Source organism: Chrysoperla carnea, chromosome 2 (genome assembly GCF_905475395.1).
Source record: "Chrysoperla carnea chromosome 2, inChrCarn1.1, whole genome shotgun sequence".
NCBI lineage: Eukaryota > Metazoa > Arthropoda > Insecta > Neuroptera > Chrysopidae > Chrysoperla > Chrysoperla carnea.
The window spans coordinates 73,036,787-73,058,703 of NC_058338.1; the positions used below are offsets into that span (position 1 = coordinate 73,036,787).

General features: G+C 29.7%; 3 protein-coding genes across 3 annotated transcripts; 1 reads left to right on the forward strand and 2 right to left on the reverse strand.

Moving 5' to 3' along the window:
- LOC123292148 (balbiani ring protein 3-like) lies at positions 1-13,487 on the forward strand. Its single transcript, XM_044872704.1, has 5 exons — positions 1-133; positions 200-327; positions 716-964; positions 2,640-2,749; positions 13,339-13,487. Exons 1-5 carry the CDS (start codon positions 49-51, stop codon positions 13,403-13,405), a joined length of 639 nt encoding a protein of 212 aa, XP_044728639.1. The 5' UTR covers positions 1-48; the 3' UTR covers positions 13,406-13,487.
- On the reverse strand, positions 3,896-10,622 carry LOC123292146 (arylsulfatase B-like). The gene is made up of 7 exons (XM_044872702.1): positions 10,499-10,622; positions 8,882-9,128; positions 7,852-8,241; positions 6,977-7,301; positions 5,828-5,973; positions 5,151-5,433; positions 3,896-4,359 (listed from the first exon to the last, which is right to left on the reverse strand). The coding sequence occupies exons 1-7, from the start codon at positions 10,613-10,615 to the stop codon at positions 3,933-3,935; spliced, it is 1,935 nt and encodes a 644-aa protein (XP_044728637.1). The 5' UTR covers positions 10,616-10,622; the 3' UTR covers positions 3,896-3,932.
- On the reverse strand, positions 13,467-20,938 carry LOC123292147 (arylsulfatase J-like). The gene is made up of 7 exons (XM_044872703.1): positions 20,788-20,938; positions 19,302-19,548; positions 18,042-18,431; positions 16,244-16,550; positions 15,686-15,828; positions 14,090-14,372; positions 13,467-13,678 (listed from the first exon to the last, which is right to left on the reverse strand). The coding sequence occupies exons 1-7, from the start codon at positions 20,893-20,895 to the stop codon at positions 13,510-13,512; spliced, it is 1,647 nt and encodes a 548-aa protein (XP_044728638.1). The 5' UTR covers positions 20,896-20,938; the 3' UTR covers positions 13,467-13,509.
- Between the last annotated feature and the right edge of the window lie 979 nt (positions 20,939-21,917).

Genomic DNA, 21,917 nt, shown 5'->3' on the forward strand with positions numbered 1-21,917 from the left:
GTTTTATATTTGTTTAAGTTTTAATTACATATAGTTTTAGATTACACGATGAACAAAATACATAAATATTTAATTATTTTAAGTGCAATAAGTGTTTATTTATCTGAATGTGAAAAAATACCAAAGAGAAAAGGTGTATTTACGTTGGTGTATTTTTTAATCATTTTCAAAATATAATTTTTTGCTCTCATCTTTTAAGTGGCTTGTATCGATGTGGAAAGTCCAGAGGCCAGTAAATGTAGACCTCGAAATACTACCGTTGATATTTTGGAATTGTTAGTTAACGAAAAAGATAGGAGGACCTACCCTTTAATCTCTGGCGCTAAGGTAACTAAAGTTGTATAGATTTTTATAAAATTAATAGCTGTACCCTGCTAATGTTTTTACTTTATTGGTTAAATTCAATAGGCCCTGCCCATAACTTCTTAACTATTGGGTTTTGGACATAGCTGAATGTTAATACTTTTGAAAGCAGAGCTTTTTATAAAGAATACATTTTTAAACCTTATAATAAAACAGTTTTCCATATGTAGCCAACTTATCTAGACGCCCTGCTAGATTGATAAACTCGTGTGATTTTTAAGTATCTATAGTGTGGACATAAACTCATGAATTATCAAAACTAATCAAACAAACTTTCTACATTAGTAGTACAAACTCTTTTTACGATATTTGATTAATTTCAGTCGATTAATAATGTATTTATTATTTTTAGATGTATACAGTAATTTTACCTCGTTGTTCGGGTAATTGTGACGACCAAGAAACAAGCTGTATGCCAGTGAAACATCAAATTACAAAAGTAAAAAAGAAAATCTGGATAGAAGAGTCACAAAAAAAATTTGTTGTAGAGTTAGTTATGCACGAAGGTTGTGAATGTGGCTGTGACATAAAGGCAGAAGATTGTAATTCAAATCAAGTATATAATGAAGATTCGTGTTCCTGCAGATGTAATAAAGATAAGGTAAATCTTGAAATTGTATACCTCTTTGATCTTCATGTGTATTCTACAGAAAAATGCAGTAGGTAAAAGTGTTCTATAATGATCCCTCATAGTAAAATGATCCCTCGTTGTTTTAAGTGAACCATTAAAGCCATCTAGTATATTTATCTATAGATGGCTTCCACGTGATCAAATTAATCGTTCAACAAAGACTTATGGATATTAAGCTATTTTATGTTTCGTAGCCAAAATATTAATTTTACTGTTTATGGTCTATGGTAAGACAAACATCGCAATTTTTTTGTTTTTTGTGTTAGTTTCTGCCGCTTGGTTGGTTTACCCTTGACTTCTGTTGTCTTTCAATTACATTTTGGTAGGCGTATAATAAATTTTTAGTTTAGTTTTTATGACGATGTTCAAATATGTATTTACGTTTAAAATGATCCTTTTTATATTCGTTAAAATGTTCCCTATTTTGTGTGTAAAATTATAATACGTAAATAGATACCTCATCATGTGGCGGGTCTTGAATGCGTTTATTTAGGTGATTTTAACAGTGATTCTTGTTTTCATACTAATCGTTGATGCAATGTAAAAAAGCAATTAATATTTAGTGTATAGTGTTTTGTAAAAAATGCACTGACCTGAATTATTTCACCCACCATTCTTACAAGGTCAGCAAAACGATGTTTTGAGAAATATCGAAAAATTTTAAATATTTGAACAAATCAAAAGAAATTGGCATGCCAATAATACAACACTTGAATAAAGAAACCAAAAATATTTCGACGGTATACATATCGCGAATATTTTGGCTATAAATTACATATTTTCTTAGGGGGATCATTATAGACCTATATCACCTTCCCCTAGTAATATTAAATTACAGAAACTGATTTAAAAATTTGATTTTTCTGTCTATTTAAAAGCTGACTGAGTTTTTAGAATTTCTCGATTTTCAAAACTATAGTTAACGAAGTTAATGGGACTTTTCGACTTATTTTTAACCCTCGACCAACAAAGAAGGGTGTTATAAGTTTAATGTCTTTGTGTATTTGTGTATCTGTCTGTGCCATCGTCGTTTTAGTTTGAAAGATAATTGTTCTTTGCTATGTTTCAAGTGTGAGTTGAGAGTTTCGTACTTGATGATAACTAGAAAAGAGGCGAAGATGTTTAAGTGGCTGAGCAGATTTTCTTGAAGCATAGCTGTTGATTAAATTACCTTTAAAAAATATCAAAATTGGTTTCTTCGTTTAAATTAATTCGTTTAAAGATTTTGTGTCGAGGTTTCTTTAAATTTTTAATTTTGTCTAATCACTTGACAACTTTAATCTCCAGAGATTCGTCGTGGCTAACGATACACCTGTATATTTTTAACTCAATTTTTGTATAATGTACAAAGAATTAACTAGTTTTATTGACTAAATTTATTGACTAGTTTTATTTTTATTTTCAACTCTCGACTCTTGAGCCGTAAACCTTACTATTTTTATCCACAAATTAATTTTTCGAATAATCTTTACTGCCTTGAATTGTCTTCTCCATCTAAAGTTGTATCCGTTATTCGTTGTCATCTGAATTTGGATATTATGTTTTCAATGCTATTATGAAAAATGATTTTTTGTCGTAATTTGCTAAAGTTTAGAATTTAACTTTCGTTATTGTACTTTTGTACTAAAAAAGTTTTTATTCCTAGGTAAAGTGTACAGAATACATGACTTTAGATGAAGGAGAATGTAAATGTATTTGTCACATGAAGCCAGATGCTTGTAGTTATGGAACTGAATTTTATCCAGACATATGCCAGTAAGTTTCAAACTTATATAATGCTTTCTTTTGAGATTTTTCTCCGAGAATATTTTTTCGATACTGAAACAATAGCTGGATTATTATTTTTATTTCTGGTCAGTGAATATTCTCTATAACGGTGAGTAAATTTCTTTTGGGGTTTTTACAATATATATTCTTCTTAAATAATGTAATACAACCATTTAATTCTATTTTTAGTCATATTATCTCGAAAATATGGACTTATGCACTGTATCGAATGTCTACAGGTAGGGGTAGGGTGCATTAAATCTGTTTTAAAACTAACTAATAGCTCGTTTTGTAGTTAACCAATCAATCATGTTCTGACATCACACTAGACCTAGTTCTTCGGGTATCTTTAATAGCCAATTTAGATCCTAAACGGCAAGAGATAGTATGCCATTAAATTAGAAAGTTGATCCTCATAAAAAAACTAACATTTTTCATCTTAACAATTTTTTCGAAATTTGTCAGCTTTTGAAGAAAATTCAACCTAAAAATATGCCATTATTGCATTTAATCGAAAGAAAACACGCTAACTGCGGAAAAATGGTTAGCCAAAAGTTATCAAGGGCAATAGAAGACATTCTGTGCCCATGATTTTGACCTGCAATTATCGATAAACTTTAAGCGCATTTTCTTTCGATTAAATGCAATAATGATATATTTTTAAGTCGCATTTTCTCCGAAAGCTAATGTTTATCGAAAAAATATTTTAAACAAAAATTGTTATTTTTTTATGAGATTCAACTTTCTAATTTAAAGTGCTATTTTATCTCTTACCTTTTAGAATCTAAATTGGCTATTAAAGCAACTAGAAGAAGTAGGTTCAATATGATGTCAGAACATGATGCCCTCCATCAAACTATGTAACTTTTGTTGGAGTTATTTTTTTATTGGTTAACTTCAAAACGAATTATTTGCCATTATTGATTAAAATGAACGACTCTGTACATAATTTTTTTCCGGTTGCATATGAGCGTCAATAGCGACCTTCTGTGGTTAAGGTGAGCGTAAATTCAATATTTAGGGCTGTTATACTAGATGAGACAATGTTATAAATGAATTTCGGCAGTTTAAAAAGAATTAAAAGAATAATATTTATGTATTGTTCTAATTTTTATTGATTAATTTTTTCGGGAATTCAAAAAGAAAAGAAAACTCAAAAGAAATATGTTAGCTATACAAAAACAAAGTAGTGGTGATGTATATCAGAGTCTTTGCTTAAATCATTTGGAAATTCAGGAATTGCGGTGATTTTTTGTCTTTTAAGGTTTTTCGGAAATCTGTTTTTATCTTGTATTGTATTTTTAGTTATCGCACCACTATACCATCCGTGATCATGCAATTTTTTCATTCTATCACTCTTTTTCGTGAAATTATCACCAAATGCTGACTTTCCCATTACATTATTATTTCTAGAAGCACTTTTTCCAAGTGGTATATTTTCATTACCATTTCTAAATTCAATATCATCGAAATAAGTCCATACATGACCATGATTTTGGGGGTTAGTACGAGGATCTCCGTCTAAATTCGATGGAGGCACAATTGAGCCTTTGTATTCATCTAATTGTCTTTTTAGTTGAACGTATATTTCCAGATTCCTAAAAAATATAATCAAAAAATTACCACAAATATTGACAATAAATAGAGTAACAATTAACAAAAAATAACAACTTGCAATAATTATAAACTAAGTTAATACAAATTAAATTGTTACGGATTAAAAAGTTTATGAAAAGTTCTAGATAGGATTGGTTAATTTTTTAAATTAACGTGTTACTATTTCGCTCCAAAAATCGCCACTATGTTTTTTTAACGCGTATCTAAGGACACTTGGCTTTTGAAGACGAATAAAACGATACCTGAATTGTCGAAATCCATCGATCCGTTTAGAATACGACTTAATAAATAAATTTACAAACATACATACATAAAAAGTACGCGCGAATAAAATAACCACTCTTACTACGAGCGCCAAATCAAAATTGAAAATATATTTTCTTTTAAATTTGTGTTCCCACTACCGTGCTCATACATCCTTAATTAGTCGGACACAACGGGTTTTTTTTTATTTCATTAATTTATTAAGGTTTCAGCTTTAATTTAAATGTGTGTTTTTTTTTTGTTTTTTTTTTTTTTTTTTTCCCTAGTTTTGGAGAAAACTATGAAAATATATCATCCATCTACCGTTTTCCTATAAGACCTACTTATGTCCCTATATATACCTACTTTTGAAATCATTTATTTATTTAAAAAACCAAGCCTTTAATCAAAAATTTCCCTGGCGCTCGTACATCCTTAACAGTAAAATTAGGCAATGTGTTTTTATATTAACCAAAGGTTTTTTTAGCTTAAATCAGAAATTTGTATCATATTTGCGCAAAAAACTTACTTATTAGCCAAATTCTCAAATTCACATGGATCATTCTTAATATTAAACAAACATGGAGCTTTTCTTAACTGGCATTTATTATTTTCAGTTGTCGTTATATTTGGACAAATTCGTCTCAACTGGGCATCATTTCGTAATTCAATAATTTTTTTTGGGAGGCTTGCCATATTCATGGAACTGAGAATTTTGCCAACAGTTGAATTTGTAATATCCGTTAACTTATATTCTTTATTTGAATCAGCAGGGGAATGCCAATGGGATATTGATTCAGGTTCATCAGGTCCTAAAATTTAATATACATTGTTAAGCAAGTAAAACGAGAAAAACAAGAGTTAAGATGGCTACTTAATTATGATAATCGAGACAAAAAAATTAACCCCCTCCAAATTAAGGGCTTTGTTTCTAAGGGTCTGGAATACAAGAAATCTGAATTTTATAGTTGAAAATTTGTAGATAGCTTATTGATTTACATAACAACATTATCCAATATTATTTAGAAGATAAAAATTTGTTACCTATTAATTAATTAATGCTCCAAAAAATATTTCTTTTTTGAAATATACATAATTTGAAATGAATATTCTTCATATATCGAAATATATTTAAGATTTTTTTTCTAGAAAGTTTTTTTTAAGTGTCTTGTTAATAATTAAAAATGTAAATCTAAAAATTCTTACCCATAACGATTTTATAATCACCAACAGTTAAAGCTGCAGTTCCGTCAATATCATCAATATTGTGCAATATTTCTGTACGATTTGTGGGTTTATCTTCCGAAAGAGTATTCCAAGAATCAATCCCATCTATATCCTTTCTCAATTCTCTAGAAAAATTTACCATATATAGATTTATATAGAAAACAAAAATGACAGCGCGTGAGTTTTGAAAAACTTGGATGCTTCATAATCTGACTTCAACTTCCAAGCCAGATGAAAAGTATGTCAGTGTTGAAAATTAAGGCAATTTCCCGAGTGAACATGGCTAACGTATTATTTAATATTACATTTATATTTTCCGGATAAATGTTTTCACAATATGTATTCTGTATATGATAGAGCCTAACATAAAAAATCGATAGGTATAAAGATTACTAAAGTGACTAAAGAGTTGAAAAAAGGACTTGATCTTTGGACCAAAATATGATAAATTGTCATTTACTTAGTTTTTCTAGACTAGATTAGAGACATAAATTTCGATTTTTGCCCCAATTTCCTAGATCAGTTTTTTGTATTTTTAAAATACGTATTTTCGACTACCAAGTAGTCATCATCAGTAAGAATTAGCTAGTGAATGTTACTCTTTGCTAATTTGGTGGCGGACTGCACACTAGCTAATTCTTACTGATGATGACTACTTGGTAGTCGAAAATACGTATTTTAAAATACAAAAAACTGATCTAGGAAATTGGGGCAAAAATCGAAATTTATTTCGATATATCCTAGAGTTCTCATTTATTATCTTCGATAATATTTATATTAGATTAGAGACGTCATCTCTGCATAGAGACCTGGAAGACGTCCTTATTTTAATCCTTTTGCCATGCAATCCTTATGTCAATGGTCAAGTGAGATTAAAAGCCCAGATGTGGGGAGGAGTTTAGTCATACGCAGATCTTATGTCAATTTTTTGTGATCTACTCAAGATACCCACTATCTTAATGTCCTATGACAGATTTTCGGTGCTTTATACTAACATAAAATTTCAATACTAAAAGAAAATGATTTTTTCAAATGTTTGCTACGCGTTTCACTCGTAAATTTCAATTCCCTTCCTGCAACATTGATCTGTCATTAACACAGTCGATGGAAAAATAAAAGTTTAGTTACGTTATATTCCCACCAGCTGCATGGTATAAAGTTGGTAACCAATCGGTCATATCAAATGGTTTTGTTGAAATTCTTTGCCTTTTTGATAAGAATGGACTCCATATGAATCCAACACCGCGCACACCACCTTCAAATAATGAACGCTTTCCTCCACGCAATGGCCAATTTGATGCGACATTAAAATGCGGTTTGTTTTTAGCATCTTCAATATAAATTGATCCACCATTATCGGTACTAAATACTATAATACTCTTAGCTAGTAAATTCTTCTTTTTTAATGCATTCACAATTTCACCCACTGAATCGTCCAATTTTTTTACCATAGCTGAGAGGGTAAAAACAAAATAAATTACTTGCTAGATCGGGGTTCTCATTGAGTCTCGTTTATTCAAGCGAGATATATAATATATATTATATATTATTTGGTATCTATCAAACTGATCTCTATTTAAAATAATGGGAGAGCCAGGCCAAAAAAATTTCCTTGAATTGAATAAAGCTGATCATTTGAGGATTGGTTTAAGTAGTTGTGACTCACACATACTGCGGGCAGTCAAGCGAACGATAGAACAGGAGTCAGATACATGCTATCGAAACGGTTATGCTTTCCGTGGAATTTACTAAAGCTGAAAATTGTTATAAAGATTGAATATTGCAACGTAGTTTTTGTTTTCTGATAGCAATTTTGTCATCCGTTTCGTAGATTAATTGGATTATTTGTATGTTTTTTGAATCGATTTTGACCATAAAATTACCCTTCATTATATTTTGGCCAGAAATTTGATATAAATACTCCATTGTGTGGTTGTTATTGTTTTATCGCCAGATGATCTGTCTAACTGTTTCTTAAATTTTTCATACAAAAAATTAGTTACCTGCATATTTTCGCCGATAAATATTTTCAATTGAATCAAACAATGCAACGTCTTCATCTAATGCCGGTAATGGATTATATGGATTGCCTGAATGGACAGCTGCATGCGCGACGTATAAAAATAATGGTTTAGTTTGCTTATGTTTATGTATTATTTTTACTGCCTCTTTCGTAAAAATGTCGGTTGTGTATTGTCCGTGCAAATCGTACGCAATATCCATATTACGTCGCATATCATGACCCCATTGCTTTCCCTGTATAGATGTGTGATCGAAATAATCTTGGTATTCTGTCCAAAATCCTAGGTGTGAATCAAAACCGCGAAATGTAGGTGTATACTCTTTACGATAATGACCTAAATGCCATTTGCCAACCATTCGTGTTGCGTATCCTGTAAAAATTGTGATGTACTTTTAAGAATAAAAAAATTTAAAAAAAGTTAAGGTAGTACGAGCGCCAAGGAAAGTTTAGACTTGTGGTTGAAATTATTTGTACCTCACTTTCAACAAAAATAAAAATAAAATTTTTCGATATCGGCGTTGATTTTCGAAATATCGAGAGTAATTAATTAAACAAAGTTTTCAATTTTCGATATTTTGAAAATGACTCCAGGTTTAAGGTTATAAGGTTTTAGCATTAATTCGTTTTTTTTAAATTTCCACCGACTAGTTTTGGAGAAATCTGTTACCACCAATGTTAAATATGTCTACTTTTGAAGTTTCATTTATTTAAATAATCGGACAATCCTCCCTAAAATTTTCAGAATTGATTTAGACTTAGTCCAATTTTATATTTAAAAAATCAAGCCTTTTATCGGAAATTGTCCTGGCGCTCGTACATCTTTAATTTACAGCTTACGATCTCACTTCTGTAGAGAGAGTTGGACGACTGGGGATTTTTAGGTGCGAAAGATGAGGGTGTCCTAGCCACAATTGTGTTGACTTAACAGGGTTAGAGCAATCACCTCTTTCATCAATCACGCTGCAGGAGAGGTTGGGGTTGTAAGTTGCATATTAAATTTTTTGACGTACCCAAATCTTTAAAATATTCCGGCATTAGTTTTTCATTTAATGATAGACCACGTGTTTCGTTGGCATATAAATTACCATGCTGCATACCCGTATGTATTGGATATTTTCCTGTCATTAATGCACTTCTTGAAGCCGCGCCAGAGGATGGCATTGTGTAACGATTTAATATTACACCAGAATATGCTAAAGCATCGATATTTGGTGTTGGAATTTCATTCGAACCATGAAATCCGACATCATTAAATCCCTGAAACATAGTAGACACAAAAGTAGACATAAATATTTTTGAAAATGTACAAAATAAAAAAAAAACGAATAATCGTACGGTTATAAATTACGTATCAAATTGGAAAAAATAGACCTTTTCGTAAATATATATATGAATTTTTAATATTTTTTTGTTCAGTTTTCGCTTTCTTTTTCGTACTATCGAAAAAAAATTCATAAATATGAAAAAAAAAAACTCATTACTTTTTGTTGAAAAAATTTTGCCGAGTAAGAGTAAGCTGCACTGACTGATTATTGATCTCGGATTCAGGCTATATTGCGTATTTGATGGACGCCCAAGCCTCGAGTTACAAGTCGGTGAAATGAGAGATACAAATAAAACACAGCACCTTGGTTGACACGTTCCCAGCCCTTGTAGTGATCCGAAAAAATTCTTTCCCAGAAAATATGCTGTATCTCCAAAAATAATTCGACTATTGAAAAATCCGTTTAAGGGCTGATTGTTTAGGGTCTAATCTTTAAAAATATGCACACACAAAATCGATTTCATCAATTTTCTAGACCAGAATACGGCCTTAAGTAAGTTCGATCAGAGGCGGATTAAAAGTCGATCTCATCGCCCCTATAGCGGTCATATTTTATAAATTTCAACTAGTCTAATCTAGGTATGTTTTGAGACGACGCAAGGTTGAAAAGAAGCGTTCATTCGTCGCTGTTAGCACAGAAAAAATTGCTAGAACGCAAAACATTTAGTAGACATTCGGAAACGCATCTTTATTGCAAATATAGAATGCTTCGAGTGAATTTTTGGCACCCAGGCAGGCAATGCGTTTTCGCCAAAGGTAAACTTCCGTCTACCCAGATATCACGGGAATCATCGCGCAAAATTGAATATTCTAAATTTGATAAAAAATTGCGATGATTTAAAATTCGATATATAACCTTCAAGTGAATCAGTCTGTATATTCGAGCGTTGAGTCTATTATGATGCGAACATTGACTTCCGCACTTCTATGTCGTATTCATCGCAGATATCGCTCATTGAAAATTTTCCTGAACTCTTCTCTGACGTTTCCTCTTCTTTCAAGCAAAATATGTTTTTCAGCATCAGTTAGTTCGATAGCCTCGCTAAGACCCAGGTTTTCTGCTTGAAGTACTCGATTCAAAGACAAAGTGAAAGAGCCTAAAATATGTATAGATATTTGATTCGTCAGTGGAAATGAGTCTCATAAATGGGTGAATTTACAGGACTTAATTGTAAGTGCAAAATTTTTGTCAACAGATTCTCAATGGGAGAAGTTTTGACCCCCAAAACCTCTCCCTTACGCACGGGCCTGTTTGAAACATTGACGCAAATTAAATATTAATTGTTAAATGAATCGTACTTACCAAATCGTCAGCTAATATAAATATAATATTTGGTTTCGCATCTTTGGCTGCAGTGACTAATATTGTTTGAATAAAAATAGTAATTACAAGTGTACATTGTTGTATTATTGGCAACATCTTATTCATGAATCTTTTATATTATATAAGAAATAAATCATATTTCATATTATTTATATAAAAATATGTGTAATTTAATATAAGATATAATTAAAATCAGATACTGGTATTGTGTTTAGATTTTGAATTAATTCTAAATCATATTAAGTTGCGTTAAAGAGTCTGAATTTTACTTTAAGATGGGTGGTGCAGTCTTTCATACCTACAAGATACAAATATAGATAGAACTTTATCCATCTGTTTATCGAATTAAAGTTATTATTCCCTGTATATATGAAATATATATCAAGGTATACCAATTTTAGTCCCAAGTTTGTAACGCTTAGAAATATTGATGTCACTAACAAAGTTTTGGTATAAGTGTTTATAAAATCACCTAAGTAGTCCATTTTCGTTTGTCCATCTGTACGTCTGTCCGTGAACACGATAACTCAAAAACGAAAAGAGATATCAAGCTAGAATTTTTGTATCGTAACGTAAAAAGTGAGATTGAATTTGTAAATGAGCAACATAGATCAATTGGGCGTTAGATCCGCAAAATTAAATCTTGTAAACCGTTAGAGATAGAACAAAAGTTTAAATACATATTTATAAAAAAATAGCAACTTTTGTTGTAGCAGCCAAAAGACCGCCATATAATTGTGTTAGTTTCTTTAAACTTTTCTAATTTACTAAAAATAATACAAGCACTGGCATTCAACTTTCTACACAGGGTTTTTTTTTTCAATTTTTTTACCGGACTGTCAAGGAGTTTTTCGCGCGTATCTTGTATGCATGCATATATTTGTTTGTAAATTTCTTTATCACCTAATATTTTCCAAACGGTTCGATGGACTTCGACAGAAGGTATCATTATATTCGTCTTAAAAATCCAAGGGTTCTTAGATGTTTGAAATAAAAGAGCAAACTTGGGTATTTTTGGCGCAAAATAGTAACGTTTATAAAAAAATTAAGCAAAGCTATTGAGTATAGTATCAAATTAAAAGAAACTAAAAGCGTATTACAAAAATTTGTATACATTTCTTCAAATTTAATTAGAAATAGGTTTAAAAAGTTTTAATATAGTATACTTAACAAGAAGGTTTTTGTAGTGCCGTAACACTAAAAAGTAAAAAATATGATAAAAAATAAAAACCCGACTACGTTAAATAAAATCTGAAAAGAAACAAGTACAGTTGTTTACATAGCAACTTTAACAACTAGGACCAATTAAAATAAAGACGGGCTCATATGTTCCCAATAATAGACCCCGACTGCTGGGCTTTTTCTTTTTTTTCAGATTTGATTTAACGCAATCAGGTTTTTATTTTCTTAATTATTTATTTTTTACATAAAATGTTAACTAAGATCTCAGAAATGTAAATATTGTGAATTAAAACACCAAAACTTTGAAACCTCGCGACCCTCATGCATGACCAGTTTTTCAGAATCAACCTTAACCTGTTTTCTTTGTCTGGATTCGAAAAATAATCCAGTTTTTCTTAGAGATTTATTTATTACGTAAGAATTTTGCATCATAAGAATTACTTGAAGGGTTTGAGAAATATTACATGTTTTGTAAAAAAACAAAACGGTTGATTTAGGCTAAATTATGCCGAAATCTGTTTGGTTTTATGTGTAAAATCTGATACAGCATATTATATCTATGCCAAAATTAAATAAAAGCTTTTTTGAAACGGAGCGCTGGAAAATTAATAACTATTCATTATTATTGTGACACGTTTTCAAATATGAAATTCATATAAATTTCCATTAAATTAGTTTGAAATAAAACTCTATATAAGGATAATATAATAATAATTAAATATCTTTTTTATTCCAATTTAATGTTCTGGTTCTTGAACGAATTGGTAGAGAGACGTATTTTTAGTGTGGTTAGGTATATGGTAATATCATAAAATGTAATCAAATTATCGACGGGTAGTGTCCGACCGAAGCTCCAGCTTCGGCTTCGGTTTCAGCCACCTTCGGCCAAACCTTCGGCTTCGGCCTGAACTTCGGCCGAATTTGAAGGTTTGACCGAAGGTTCTTAGCAAACGTCGGAATTGAACGAACTGATACAAATGAATGGCTCAAGATAAGTTCTATTTCTAAATGTTATTATTTTGAAGTAAACTTCAAGGTAATTTTTTTAATCATCTTTAGATTGACTTCTAGATCAACTTCTAGAGATCAACTTTAATATTAAATTTTTAAAATCATGTTTTTAAACCTTCGGCTTCGGCTTCGACCGAAGGTTGTGGCGATAGCCAGTTAATCGGCTTCGGCCAAAAATCGACCTTCGACCGGACACTATCGACGGGTAACATACGAAGAATTATTTCTACATAGAATTTTAGACGTTAAAAGTTTTTTATATAGAATATAAGACATTATTTCAAAAACTATTTTTTAATTAATCCAATTTTTATACTTTTTGGGTCGAAATTACTCGTACTGTACCATTCACTAAAATTCGAATCAAAAAATTGTTCAAAGTTTTCTCGTTTTTTTTCAAAGGAGTTAATAATTGTAGGTAGAATATACATAGGTGTATAAACCCCTTAAAGAAATTGAAAAAAATTCGGTAAAAACTTTTGTCTCCAATTTAGAAAAAAATTATTTTTTATTGTAAGTTTGGCCTAAAAAATAAAAAAAATCGCGGCCGTTTGACAATTAGACGCGTAGTCACCTAAATAAATATACAATCAAGGGAAATTTTTATCAATGTCTTCATTTTTCAGGTGTGGGAAAATGATGGCTAATGGTCATATGGAACTAATGAAAAATGATTATGAAAATGAAGTTTGATAATAGATGGAAATGCAAAATTTCGACTTTAAACTTTGTAGTAGATAAATGAATAAACGAATTGTTTGTCAGTAAAAAATCATCTTTTCTTTCTCTTTATTTTTTTAAACACCGGAAACAGTAACAGAATAATCGTAATCACCAAAATTAGTCCATGTATAGTCCCAATTTTTAGGATCACCGGCTGGATCACGTGGTAAATTTGCTGCTGGAACTGCTGTTTCATTATATTCATTTAATCTTTTTTCTAATTTAGCAACTATATCTGGTAACCTGCAAAGAAACAAATATTGCAGAAAATATTTCTATAAATCAATCTTAAAATCTAGATAAAATTTTTCGATTCAGGTTAAAAATTCACAAAAAAAATATGTTTTTTTTTTTCGAAAAAATGCGATATTTCGAAAATTTGCACAATTTTTTGCTGAAAAAGAACTGAAGATTTGCGAACCTATTACTCATAGCTTCTCCAAATATCAACTTTAAAATCGAAAATGTTATAAACAAATGTAAAAACGACTATTTTCGCTCATTTTTTATTTCTCGGCAATTAGCCATTGATTAGCCGTTAGCACCGTAGATTAATTGGATTAATAATCAATAATCGTCCAATTTGATTGAAAAACCTTTTCGTTCTTGAAAAGTTCTTTGAATTCGATCGAGAAAGAAAGTAATAACACTTACTCGTTGGCTAAATTTTTCAATTCACATGGATCATCTTTAATATTGAATAGGCATGGAGCTTCCATAGCAACACATTTTGAATTATCTATTGTTGTTGGAATATCTCTTGTACAAATAACTTGCGCTTCATTTCGTAATGAATGTATTTGTGTTGGTAGTAGAGAATGTCCTATAGATGCGAGAGCCATGCCTGATCTGGATTTCATTACTTGACTAATATTGTAGCTACCATCACGTCCTGACGGGCCATACCAAAAATCCCATTGTCCATTATACGTCGATCCTAGAAACAAAAATTATTAATAAAACTGGGTGTTTTTTAGAGGATCTTTGAGATAGCAACACTCTTTTGTTAGCCGATTTGACAGCAGACACTTTTTACAGCAGTTGTATGTGGCTTTGTTTTTAGTTTGGTTTGCAATTTCATAATGAATAGACACGCCAGAGCAATGCTTTCAAATTGTAGAAAATTTGTTTTTTATGAAAATTTATGAAATTTGTCATTAGCTTTACGTAATGGATCTGTTAATTGGCCTCCAAGATCTTGTGATCATAGGGACCAATAAAGCTTTTATATTTAAAGTCACTTGTCCTACGCCGATAAGCCAGAGCCATTTGAACACTTGAAATACAAGTGAAAGGGCAAAAATAATTTTTTGAACTGTGATGAAAAGTCATAAAGTTAAAAAATTCTTTGATAACAGGGGCAAATTTGATCCAATCTTATTGAAATTTTTTTGAAGCCCAATAATTTTGGGTCATTCATTTCAGCTGTGATGTCAGTTTTTTGAAATCTATCACTTATGTGCTGATTCTTGAAACCAAATAGAGTTAGGTTAATTATGATCACAAATTTGAAAAGTATGACCCAAATTTAGTATTATTACATACTTGGTATATCAAAATTGGATAGAATTTGGATGTGATAGAGTAAAATTAAATTTTTGGATCCTGATGACGCCATAAAGTTAAAAAATTCTATTTTGTTGATGACAAAGGCAAATTTGATCCGATCTTATTGGAATTTTTTTTGAAACCCACTAATTTTGGGTCATTCTTTTCAGCTGTGATGTTAGTTTTTCGCTATCATTTATGAGCTTAATTCCGGGGCCAGGATTTCTCATTTTTAAAACCTATTAGAGCTAGGTTAATTATGCTAACAAATTTGAAAAGTATAATAGGATAAGGACATCCTTCTATTTCTAAGTTCTCTGTCATTCGATGAATTTATATATTTTTTAATAATTGATTTGGTTAATTATCTAGGAAATTAGATCTCAGTCTAGAAAATCTAACAGTCTAGGAAATTAGACCTCGTTTTAATAAGCTGATTCAGGAAGTGAAGAGTTCTGCAGTCAATTATACAGGGTATAAAAAGGGCAAATTTCTGCTCACAAATGGGATGTTTGACTGCATATCGATTGTTTTTTTTTTTTATTTTTTTTTTTATTTTAGGTCGCTTTTAACGTCTAGGTCATTAGCGACCGCCGAGACTTATACACATATCGATTGTGTTAAGGATATATTTGATTAGACTACTGATCTTATTTGATTAGATTCCTGATCTTACTGATTCCTTTCACTTTCTTTCTTTACCTTTGAGAATCTTATAATCATCAACAGTTAAAGCAGCATTTCCATAAATGTCATCAATATTATGCAAAATTTCTGTCCGATTTGTAGGAATATCAATTGACAGTGGAATCCATGAATTGATACCATCAATATCTTTTAAATTTCTGAAAAATGAATTTTTTTTTTATAAAGTGTCTATTCCAACCAGACATATGCTTGAAACCCAAAAAATAAGTTTTATCGATAAATATGTTTCAAACAAATTTTTTTGGATTCATAGGCGCGTAGACTTCAATTAAAAGCTTACTTTGATTCGAAGGTAGGTAATAGAGACCTTTAAAAACCTTTTTTTTAAACATTTTTTGAAAAAATGTTTCAAACAGAAAATGTTGCCTGTTTTATAAAGAACAACTTTCTAATTTGAAGTTTTCTTCTATCTCTTACAAATTATGAATCAATGTATGGTTTATATGAACTTGGAAGACGTAATGTTGATTTGATTGTCTGCGTGAGATATGTATAACTTTTAATTCAACAATTTTTGTTCGAAGTTTTTTTTATAAAGAAGAAGATATTTACGTTACATCTCCACCAGCTGCATGGTATAATGTGGGCAACCAATCACTAATATGAAATATTTGTGATGAAATTCGTTGTGGTTTTGATAATAATGGACTCCAAATTAATCCAGCAGCACGAACACCTCCTTCAAATAATGTATTTTTTACACCACGTAGAGGCCAATTTGATGCGGCATTTAAATTGAAGCCATTTGCAGCCCCTCCATTATCTGAGCTGAATATTATAATACTGTTTTCCAATAAGCCATTATTACCTAATGCTTCCACAACTTTTCCTACAGATGTATCTAAAGCTGATAAAATTGCTGTAATTCAAAAAATATAAACAAGTGAAACCAAACAAATGACTGACTTAATTGTTGAAATACTAGGTATGTATAATGATGAATGTCAGTGCTTTCATTATTTTTAATAAATTAGAAGAGTTTAATAAAAACCAAGAATATTCGCATTCTATTTGGTTTTTAGAAAATTTCGAAAATTTTCGAAAGTATTTTCTAGAATTCTTTTCATTTTCAGAATCCTGCAAATTTTCCTATCTTTTATAGTTTTGAAGAAAATGGACGTCAAAATGTTTTCCTAATTTGCGCCCTCACTAGTAAACAATGATGTTTACGAAAAAATGTTGTCAAACTAAAGTTGTTTATTTTTTTACAAAGACCAATTTGTTATGTGGTCTTATGTTGCTCACTACGAACTCAAAATCACTTATTACGTCTAGAGTACGGTATAAAAATTTCAGCTTTTTTATTTTTTTCCCTGTTTGAGTTATCGTGATGACGGAGAGACGGGTAGACAAACGAAAATGGACTAATTTTAATAACGCCTCCACTAGAATTTTGTTCGTATCATCAATAGATATTTTTAAACGTTACAAAGTTGGGATTAATATTAGTATACCTTGATATATATTTCACATATACAAGGTATAAAAAAGGTGTAATTTACTTGATAAAAGTTATATATTATATTTTTGAACTTTTGTCTTTTTCTGGATTTTATTCTTGATTCATACATTGTACTATTTCAACCCTTGAACAACGCCCATAATCTAATAATTTTCCTTTTAATAGATAACGTTTTCGAGGATTTAATTTGAGATAGCTGAATTACGGATATTTATTTTCTTAGCCAGATATGAAATCCTTAAAACCGCTCGCAGGTGCAAGACGTACTCTATTCCTGATTAATTTCACTAAGAAAAAAATGAAAAAATCCAAAATCCAGCTGTGCTAAATTCAAATTTATCGTTACGTTGCTTGTACCTCTTATACAATAGAGAAGTTGCATATTAATAAGAAGAATATTTAAGTAATAAGAGAAGTATATTTGAGTAATTTTTAAATTAATAATTCCTTTTTAAAGTTTTTAAGTTTTTAAATTAATAATTCTTTTTGGTTATTAATTATTTATAAAAATAGTTATATTTTTGAATAAATAAAACCGAAGTGACGTATTAACCTCCGTTTAGGCTGAGCCATCAGTTTCTATGGAAATTAGCGTTATAATATAGCGCAAGCCAGCTGAGAAACAAACCATTTATCATTATTAATGTTATTTTATTATTTCTCCGTGCGATAGCGTTACGAAAGCGAGATGATGACGTCACTGTTTCAATTTATTCAAAAAAATTTATGGTTTAAAAAAATCGTTTCCAATTGTAAAATTACGTAAAAAATACATCTTACATTTTCCGAAAAATAAAAATAAAAATAAAAATAAAAAAACATGTAACTTCTCTATTATAGATTCATTTTAACCGGTCACATTTTTCTATACAAAATCTAAGAACATACCTGCAAACTTTCGACGTTTAAAATTTGAAATATGATTGAATCTTGTAACATCCTGATCAAATGCAGGTAAAGGATTATATGGATTACCCGAATGTACAGCTGCATGTGCGATGTATAAAAATAATGGATTATTTTTGTTATGTGATTCAATAATATTCACGGCTTCATTCGTAAATATTTCTGTTGAATATTGGCCATGTAAATCATACGCAACGCTTAGATTTCGACGCATATCTAAGCCCCATTGATTCTCCTCCACAGCTGTATGATCATAATAATCATGGTGCCCCGTCCAAAATCCAGTATGTGAATCAAATCCACGATATGTGGGTGTATACTCTTTTTTATAATGACCTAAATGCCATTTGCCAACAATCCTTGTTGTATACCCTGTAATGAGTATGCTTATTTAAGAACGATGAAGTTTTTGGAAGATAATATTTTAAAATTCCAATTAATATGAACCGGACGAAGGAAAAATTGCTTTTGTGAGAGTCGGAAATTAAGATTTTTTCATTTTTTTATCCGCTTAAGGAAGTACGAGCGCCAAAGCAAATTTAGAATTGAGGTATATATTATTTGTGCCCTATTTTCAATTTTGATGATGAATTTTGTTATAACTTCATGAATGTAGACGAAAAATAAGAATAAAATTTGTCGATATCTGCCTTGGTTTTCGAAATATTGAAAGCTATATAATTAAGCAATATTTTCAATTTTCGATATTTTGAAAATTATTCCAGATATCGAAAAATTGTATTCTTACTTTTCATCTTATATTTTCAAGTTATAACATAATTCACCATCAAAATTGAAAAAATATATTTTTTTTAAATTTGTTTCTCCACTACCGCGTGCTTATACATCCTTAATTAGCCGAACACAATGGATTTTTTTTATGCTTTCAATAATTTATTAAGGTTTTAATTAACTTTAATTTAAATAGTTTTTCTTTTTTTTTAATTTCCACCAACTAGTTTTGGAGAAATCTATGAGAACATGTCATCCATCTCCCGTTTTTCTATAAAACCCATGTTAAATATGCCTACTTTTGAAATCATTTATTTATTTAAATAATCGGACAACCCCCCCAAAAATTTTCACAATTGATTTAGTCCGATTTCATATAAAAATAATCAAGCCTTTTATTCAAAATTGTCCTGGCGCTCGTAAATCCTTAAATATTTCACATCTATCCATAACTAGAGTCCTCATGCCCAAGCTCATATTAATTCAGAAACTGCTTTATTTTTCCCATACCTAATTCTTTTAAATATTGTGGTAAAATTGTTTCATTTAATGGTAGACCACGTGGTTCATTTGCATATAATACTGTATGTTGCATTCCTGTATGTATTGGGTGTTTTCCGGTCATTAATGCACTTCTGGATGGCGTACATAAAGCTGTCACATAATATCGATTTAGTATGATACCAGAATATGCTAATGCATCAATATTTGGTGTAGGAATTTCATTTGATCCATGAAAACCTACATCATTGAAACCCTGTAAAATTCATATTTTTAACCTGTGAGCACAATTTTCACTATAGTACAAAATACAATCGTTTTCATTTACATATCTAGGACGTTTCTGAATTAAGGACAAGAGATTTTCCAAGAAAACAACATCTTTTCAATTTCAATTTCTGGTATTCGGCTAGCCATAACTAATAAAATGCATGATACGTAATCAAGTTTAGGCAATGTTTTTACATTAATGAATGATCGGTTGCTTGTTTGTGATATGAACTTTACAATACCATGACTTATTTATTATAAAAATATTATTGTTAACTTTCTAATTGTTTAGGATATATCATACAATTGGAGTAAAAAATACATACAATCTTAATTTGACGATTATTTTAATTATTATGGTCTAAAATTTAACATATTATTGAAACTTTTAATTTTTATTATTTCAATTATAGTTAATTAAAAATACGGGAGCTGTGTTAAAAGAAATTCTGATGAGTTTTACCTGACGAATTTTAGAATGATATGCACTAAATAAAGATGAGTATTTTCCGGCGGAATGAATTGTAGATAGCGTATATTTTTAATGTATATCTAAAGGTCACCGAGTTATAATGTATAGCTAAAAATTGAATAATATTCCGGTTTTTCGATAATCATTTAGGATTTTCCATTTGCATGTAGAAAGGTATGAATTCATTAAATTTATGATTTTAAACAAAAATTTTATTAATTCGCTTTCATCGCCAGTCAATATAGATATCTACTTTTTCGAAACAAATCTTTTATTTGAATATTAAGATAAAAAGTCTCTTTACAAAGAGATATAGAAATAAAAATCGTAGGAAAAGTAAATACACAGACAATATAATAATATGAGAAAAAAGTAACAGCAAAACGGTGGAAGCGTTGTAAAAATAAATTGCTCTTTTTAATTCCAGATTGGACTTTTTAAAAAATATTTTCCGGCTTCTGATTATTTTTAAATTTATCAATCCGTAACTACAGTTCTAGGGTGGTCCCTACGTTTTAGGCCGAAAACTCAATAAAATTATCCCAATTTTTTTAATTTATGTATGTTATTAATTCATTATATGTTGAAGGAGGAGCACCATGTTGTTATCTCGCACTTGGCTTAAAACTTGGACGGACCGCCCCTGGACTTGAGGAAAGTGTCGGCTAGTTTCTTAAATTGTTCTATTATGTATACCAAACAAAAGTTTAAAAAAGGATCATTTTACTAAAAATATTTCTTTGTTTAACTTACCAAATCATCAGCCAATATGAATATAATATTTGGTCTTTTCGCATTGACCAATATTGTTGTAACATTTAAAACAATAAGAATAATCACATTATATTTGGTTAAAAACATTTTTAAAATATCACTTTAACTCTCTATTATTAACTAATTATTATAATACATAATTGACTTTAAATTGATTAAAATATAACAAATAGAGACGAAACTCAACTTTATCACTCATACAAATTATTATTTTAAATTTTGATCATATTATATCACTTCACTCAAAAATATTCCGTAAAAATTAAGTAACTTTAAATAATAACATTAATCAAAACTTATGTAGATATTTACATTAAATTTAAAAATATTATAAAAAATTTAATTGTTTTTTTAAATAAATGCATATTATATTAAACATTTTATTTTTTTGTGATTTGAAAAAATTCAAAAACAAAACAAAATTTATCAAAAAATTGATTTTTCTATGATTAATATAAATTGATAATTATTGATACAGCAAATACTTTAAAAATCAGTTTTTATGATACTGTATTCAAAGTATATTTGATTTTTTCCACTTTGTTATACGAAACATTATTATAAAAATTATTGATTACTTCATACATTACTTCCATTATAATACGTGACTAACTGACTAATGCAAAACATCATATAAAGTGAAGAAAAATAGTAATTAATTTTGTTAATAATTAATTTGTTAATGTAAACCAAATTTGTAAACGTAAATAAAAATTAATTTGTCAATTTAAATAATTTAAAATTATTTACGATTGTAGCTCAGCCAAAAATATTATATTAGTCCACATCGCGTATTTGTATCCATTTTCTTTATGGTAATAAATTTTTTGTTTTTGTTGAAAATTCTCGATGGTGCGATGTGTGATGTTTTATTTTACTTGAATATTTGTTTGATTTGTTATTCCAATCAGGATATAATTGAAAAAAAGCAATAATCATTTTGGACAACATTCTGTTTTATCGAGACAGATTCAATTTAAAGATAATAATATGCTAGGCTACGTGAAACAAAGCGACACATTTCCCAGGATTTTATCATTTACAAAAATTTTGAATTCGATCATTGATAATTTTCTAGACCCTAAATGGCCGAGCGGTCTAAGGCGTTA